This window comes from Arachis ipaensis, chromosome B3, assembly GCF_059453495.1.
Source record: "Arachis ipaensis isolate K30076 ecotype BB chromosome B3, ASM5945349v1, whole genome shotgun sequence".
Classification (NCBI taxonomy): Eukaryota; Viridiplantae; Streptophyta; class Magnoliopsida; order Fabales; family Fabaceae; genus Arachis; species Arachis ipaensis.
This window is the reverse complement of record NC_142438.1, coordinates 136,393,038-136,399,993: the sequence shown is the minus strand read 5'-3', so window position 1 is coordinate 136,399,993 and position 6,956 is coordinate 136,393,038. Positions and strand designations below refer to the sequence as shown.

General features: G+C 32.7%; 1 protein-coding gene across 2 annotated transcripts; it reads left to right on the top strand.

Moving 5' to 3' along the window:
- Nucleotides 1–2,251: 2,251 nt before the first annotated feature.
- On the top strand, nucleotides 2,252–4,673 carry LOC107631397 (E3 ubiquitin-protein ligase WAVH1). 2 transcript variants are annotated; one of them, XR_015907475.1, is made up of 3 exons: nucleotides 2,252–2,624; nucleotides 2,711–4,600; nucleotides 4,646–4,673. XR_015907475.1 is itself a non-coding variant. In XM_016334828.3 (2 exons), the coding sequence occupies exons 1-2, from the start codon at nucleotides 2,364–2,366 to the stop codon at nucleotides 4,370–4,372; spliced, it is 1,923 nt and encodes a 640-aa protein (XP_016190314.1). In that variant the 5' UTR covers nucleotides 2,252–2,363; the 3' UTR covers nucleotides 4,373–4,673. The 2 variants fall into 2 exon arrangements, 1 of the variants encoding a protein (XP_016190314.1); XM_016334828.3 differs by having other exon boundaries at nucleotides 2,711–4,673.
- Nucleotides 4,674–6,956: the final 2,283 nt, after the last annotated feature.

Genomic DNA, 6,956 nt, shown 5'->3' with positions numbered 1-6,956 from the left:
TAATAACATCTATATACTTAAATTTAAAAATAATGTATAAAATGAATGTTCTTCACATAAAATATTAGTATTTGGATATTCAAAATCTTCTCTTACATGTAACTTAGGTACTTAATTAACCCTCACTTTACAGTTGCCATGTTAATACCAATGCACTGGTCTCCGTTTTACTCTTACCTCCAATATAGTACTACTCACGTTAGGGCACGTGTTTCTAAACTTTATAATGGGTAATTGGTTAATTTTAGTAAATCACTATTTTAAATTGTTTGATATTTAATATTATTCAATTATCCTGATTTTATTTTTGTTTAGAAATTATTTTTATAAAAATTAATCCAATTTAAACTAATTTAGTATATATTTATGGTAAATTATTTTCAGTTAAATTGATTTACTCTTATCATGTAAATTGTTTTAAATTAAATTGATTTAGTAAAAAATAATATTTTATTATAATTTAATTTATGTTAAACTGATTTAATAAGATGTTTTATTTTATATAAATCAATTTATATATCCTAAACTGATTTACTAGGATCGAAGGGTAGCCAGCCATTTAGTTAAATTTAAAGCTAATCACAAACAATTATTAAGACAGATTTGTATAGCATTAGTATAAGAATTTTGTTAAACAGGATTTATATTAGTACTTTTTTCTTTTCAAAATATTGTCTTTTAGTTTTTAAATTTATGGTAAACTTAACATAACAAAATCAAAGAATGGTTTAATATATTAATTATTATTAGATTTATTTAACTTGTGTTCTAAGTATACGTATTAAGATTATAAATTAAAAAAAAAGTTTATTAAAAATTATAAAAAATTTAAATTTTTAATGTATTTTTTTATTTAAATATACTCCGATTTCTTTTTTATTTGTTCCTCTTGAAAACCTTAATTGAGTACTTTTTAAAATATTTTTAACAAATGGTTTTAATTCAACTGTTTTATTTGTTATTCTTTATTATCAGAGAAACTTTTGTAAGGGGATGAAGGCATGAAACCATAACACTGAGCTTTCACTAATCAATGCGTGTCATTTTAACTTGTATAGTGGCAGTTATGCATACTACCCAAATAAACAAAACAAAATAAAATAAAATAAAAAAATTTCGTGTAAATTAATTTTAATTTTACTAATCAATATCGATTGTTTTCTTAGTTCAAATAAAAGTTCAACCGATTTTTTTTTTTACCAAAGATATGAAGACTCGAACGATATATGACTCGAACTCGTGACCTCTTAATTGAGTATGGAGAGTCTATGCCATTTGAGTTATAACTCATTAGCTAAGTTCAACCGATCTTTGAAAACGAATTATATTATAAACTGATTCAGCTTAACTAGATTACCTAATATTTTGTTGATTTTCTATAGTATTGATAAGCGGAAAATAAAGGATATTATGAAGTGAAATGCGATTTTGTTTGGATATAGGAAAGAAAATAAGAAGAAAAAAATGAGAAGAGAGAAAATAAAAAGAAAAATAAAATTATTTGTGTGTGATTTAGATGAAGAGAAAATGAATAAAAAAAAATAGAAAAAAATTTTTTTTGTTTAAATAAAAAAAATAAAAAAAAAATCATAATAGTATAAAATTACATTAATATCTTTATAATAAAATAAAATATAAATATTTTCATTTATTTATATTTGATTTAAATTATTTATCTAATACATATATAATATTTAAATATAAATCTCTATTATAATAATATATTAAAATTATTAAAACTAAATTTATATTGATAACTATTAATAATAATATAATATAGGTAACATTATAAATACATAAAAGATAATTGTTCTTTTCTTATTTTCTTACTTATAATGGATAAAAAAAATTTTTAGTAGGACTTACATAAAATTTTTTTTCTTTTTCATTTTTTTTAGCATCCAAACAAAAAAAATTATTAATTTTTCTTTCATTTTTTTTTCTTCCTCTTATTTTTTTTAAGAGAAATATTAGGGCCATCAATTTTTGTGATTTGTAACCATCAAATAGCCATCAATGATGGTTTTAATGGTGTGAGATTTCATTCAATAGCTCACTTTTTTTTATTGGTTACATGCTGGCCAAAATTTAACAAAGTTGCTGACCCTAGTCCTTTTTTTTTAAACCAAACATAGTGAGCAAATGGGCTCTTTTTAATTTTATTTTACTTATTTTGTTTATTTATTTTGGTTTGTTGAAACTTGAAAGTTTGAAAATAAAGACTTGAATAAGATGATTATATAAATAGAGGACGGTAGGGAAGTATAGGAAGGCATAGAGAAGAGAAAAAGAAAAGAAAAATAGGGAGATAAAAGAAGAAAAGTGTTGTCTGAGTCTAGTCATCCAGCTGAGTCTGAAGAAGAATGGTAACAGGGTGGAGAAAGACGTTTTGCACATCCATGCCCAAAGCCAATGCATTAACCCACAAGCACGATCCCAACCTCACTTTTTATTCCAACCCATCAACTCCAAACTCAGATTCTTACAGCCCCAAACTTGAATGCCGAACCACTTGCTCCCTTCCCAACAGCCCCAGTCAACTTCAATTGACCAACAACACCACTCTTACACTTACTCCCTCAACTTTCTCATACCTTCTCAAATCCACCTTACGCCTTTCCAAGGTACCAATTTAATAACACACCACATTCACGCTTCATTATTTATTACTATTTTAGTATAATTCTAACGTTCTGTTGTTATTTTTCAGAACCGATGTGGAATATGTACGCAGGGGGTCAAAGCTGGACAAGGAACCGCAATTTTCACAGCGGAGTGCTCTCACACCTTTCACTTCCCATGCATCGCTGCTCACGTGAGGATGCGCCAGCTCCTCACGTGTCCCGTATGCAGTGCCACCTGGAAGCAGCTTACCGTAGCAGATGAAAACACCCCGCCGCACCACAACCAACACGCCAAAACGACGCCGTCCGTTAAGCTCTACAACGACGACGAGCCCCTTGCCTCTCCAACCTCTGTTTCGGCCTTCGTCCCCATACCTGAATCCGGAGAAGAAAACGAAGGCGAAGAAAATCAAATATCAACGCATTTCCCAGGCTTCCATGTGTCCCCATCTTCGCCGTTGAAAACCAGAAGAACGGTTGAAGTGTGCTTCTCACCGGAAGCTGCTATTGTTGCCTCTAACAGAAGCTATGATACCTACGTCGCTGTTCTCAAGGTGAAGGCTCCGGCGTGTGATTCGGCGGCACCTCGTCAGCCGATTGATCTGGTAGCGGTGATCGACGTCGGCGGGGTCTCGTCCGCCGAGGACCTTCGAGCGCTCAAGCGTGCGATGCGAGTCGTGATATCGTCGCTCGGCTCCACCGACCGTCTCTCTGTCGTGGCGTTCTCCGGCGGATCCAAGCGGCTGTTTCCATTGCGGAGGATGGCCGGAAAGGGCCAGAGGGCCGCGCGCCGAGTCGTGGATGCTCTTGCTGCAGTAGAGCGGAGCCGCGGCCGAGCTCCGTCGAGGAACGACGCCCTGAAGAAGGCCGCAAAGGTTCTGGAAGACCGGAGGGAGAAGAATCCCGTTGGAAAGATCGTGCTCATCTCGAACGATAGTGAGGACCGCCTGTTATCTGCCACGAGTTTCTCTCATCTTGAAATAGCAGATCGCAACTGCGCGTGTTGGCAGGATAGCGCGCTGGCTCAGCGAGTAGGGAATGTGTTGAATTTGGCAGCTCAGGACCTTAAACTCGAATTGAGAGTGTCGTCGCGTTCATCGCCAACGGAGATTGCTGCCGTGTATTCTGTTTCTGCGGGTGTTCTCGTTCTCTCACCGGATTCCGTCGTCATTGGAGATCTCCACGCCGAAGAAGAGAGGGAGTTAGTGGTGGAGTTTAGAGTCCCAGCCGGAACCATCGCCCGTGGGACCTACCACCACATCATTTCCGTACGTTGCTCACACCGCGACCCCTTCACCCAAGAGCTTGTTCATTCAAAGGAGCGTGCCGTCAGGGTTCCGCGTCCTCATGCCGTTGGATCTTCGGATACAACAATAGAACGGCTGAGAAGTCTCCACATCAGCAGTCGAGCTGTAGCCGAGTCAAGACAATTGTCGGCTAAAAATGACTTGGCTGGAGCCGTTCGCTTGCTCTCATCAGCTCAAACCCTGCTGATTCAGCCAAGCCGTGAATCAAATTGCCCCAAAGACAATGAGTTCCTGCAATGGCTTGAAGCTGAACAAGGCCAGCTGAAGCGCCAAATTCAGAGTCAAAAGTCGTGTGCAAACAATTGCTTGGAAGAGAAGCTGGAGCCGTTTACACCAATGTCAGCTTGGCGTGCCGCAGAGCGACTTGCAAAATTGGCTAAGATGAGAAAGTCCATGAATAGAGTCAGTGACCTGCACGGATTTGAGAATGCCAGATTTTAAATGTAATTTTCATTTGTTTCCGAAAAAAATATAATATAGAAGTTATATATAGTTTTTGTATGTAAATAAATAAATAAATGGTATAGTTGTAGTCACGGTGGTGGAGATGGAGCAAGAGCCACAACATAATAATAGGGATAAGTAGTAGCAAACGGCTAGGCCCTTTTTTTTTTTTTTTGGTGACCCTTTTTTTTTTCTATATAGAAGGGGGTCAGAAATCATTGTAGAGTGAAGCACTTCGAGTGATTGGGTATGGAGTAAATTCAGAAAAAGAAATGAGACTATTTGATTTTAGGTTAAAGTTTTGTAGCCATTGTTTTCATGTTATGTATTTTCGCTATCGTGAAATTGCAACTGCCGTTTGGGTCTGATCTCTGAAGAAGGAGAATGATATAATTTGCTTTAGCAATTTCGTACGTCTGCACGATGAGCCATTAAGTTCTTTTGTTTGTGTCTGGTGGGTTCAAAGCAAGGTGGTGTGTCTCGTTTCACATACGGACAAAGAATAATGTCAAGTACTTTGGCACTTTACGGAGTGAACAATTCAGAATTGATGTTGTTTTCCTTTTAAGAAATTTGGCATAGGAATTTTTTAAATTATTTTTCTTATCTAAGCCCATTGAATTTGAGATTTTGTTTGAAACCGAATCTGCATCGTATACTGAAAGTACAGATGTAAAGATCTTGTCATCTTGATTTTTCTTAGTGCTATATCCATGTTTTGTGGCTTATAGCACACTATAAGCTAGTGCAGTAGTGCGGTTTTATTTGCTTCCTTCGTGCCTAACAATTACAGAATTACTTGATAAAAATACAAAATTATGGCAAGCAACTAAAACTATATGTGATGGAATTATGGAAATTAAAGGAGAACGTACATCCTCCACTAACGAGAAGAGATTCATTCTTTCTTTCATAAACGAAAATACAAGGTTATGTATGAAGATAAGATGCATGCATGCCACCAAGTATGTCCCTTCGATTCGTTTAATCATTCTCCTTCTATTGAGTATGTCGATTTTGTGCCAAATTGTATTTCATTGGTATAGTATATTTACCTTTATTGGAAGTACTTATCTTATCTGGTCATGAAGTTTTGACGGTGTCACGTGTGGACCCTTTACAAAGAAAAGGAGCAAAAGGGTACTACATTGTGCGACAAATCATCAATGTCGATAACGCGTTCCCTTTGTTTTGCTTTCCGTCACCAACGGAGTTTTTGACAGTAAGACATATGTTGATGGGAAAATTTTGGGATCCGACTTGTGACACGGATCTCAGGCAAAGCAAAAAAGACGAGATGATGGAACTATGGAAGCATGTAAAAGTAAAAAATGATATATCAAATTAGGATTTAGTTATCATGTATTTAAAAGGTGTACTTTAATAGTAATATATTATTTATTTTAATGCATTCAATAAATTGAAAATTGAAAAAAATTTCTTTTTTAATTACTTTTAGTAAATTGTTTTTTTTTTATAATATTTTTAAAATATATTCTTAAAATACATGCTAACAAGATTTAACAAAAATATTGTGTATACTAAAATTAGTCATTATATATATTTTTTATAGCTACATTATAATTTAATTTATTTTTAATATGTATTTTATATTTTAATATTTATTTTATACTAATAATTAATTTTGATATACACTTAACATAATATTTATTTACAATAATTTTTTTAAAATTAAAAAAAATAGTTTAATTCATATTCTGGTTCTAAAATAATCTTATAGATTAAGAACTTTTTCATTAGTATTAAAAACAATAATATTAAAAAGACAAAAAAAAATCAAAATTTATCTTATTTAATATTTATTAATTTTATAATAATTAATAAATATTAAATAAAATAAATTTTTACTATTTTTGACTAATTCTTTTTCATTACCAAACATTTCCGATATTAAAAATTACACTTATGTGATAGTAAAAAACTCTTGAATTTCTCACTTAGATGTATTGCGCTTAGGTATATCTTGTAAATATTAAACACCCACATCCACATCTATAGTTATTGGTCCCTTGGATTCTTAATAAGTTAATATGGTGCTAATCATTGTATTTCAAAAGGTATTTACTTTTTCATACGCTTTAAAAAAAAACACGAATATCAACACCAGCATCCTTATCTCAAATCAAAATCCCACCTCATTCCTCATGGCATGTAATTATATTATTATAACGATAATATTTAAAAGACAATAAAAAATTAATTCAAACGATTTAAAATTATTTTATTTAATATTTATTAATTATTACTAAAATAATTATATAATTTAGATATAATAAACATTTAATTACAAATATTATATATAAAATAATAAATATTATGATATATAAAATAATTTTAGATATTATTTTGCTAGCACTATAACATCATCTTCGCTTCCTTGTCTCCGAACTGTTCAACATCCCATCATCATTCTTGTTTCGCATTACTCATAAACTATTATAGGGAAATGGATCATCTCCAGTTTTTTCAACACTTCACAAAATATAGTGCAATCTCTCACCTTTGATTTTAATAGTAGGACCAGAAATAAATAAGAGAAAGAATGTGGTGAATAGTTAGA

Bases quoted from the DNA above. Each gene is read 5' to 3' on its own strand.
- LOC107631397 (XM_016334828.3), top strand. From the start codon at position 2,364: ATGGTAACAGGGTGGAGAAAGACGTTTTGCACATCCATGCCCAAAGCC. The intron at 2,625-2,710 runs GTACCAATTTAA...GTTATTTTTCAG, and splicing joins CCACCTTACGCCTTTCCAAG to AACCGATGTGGAATATGTAC.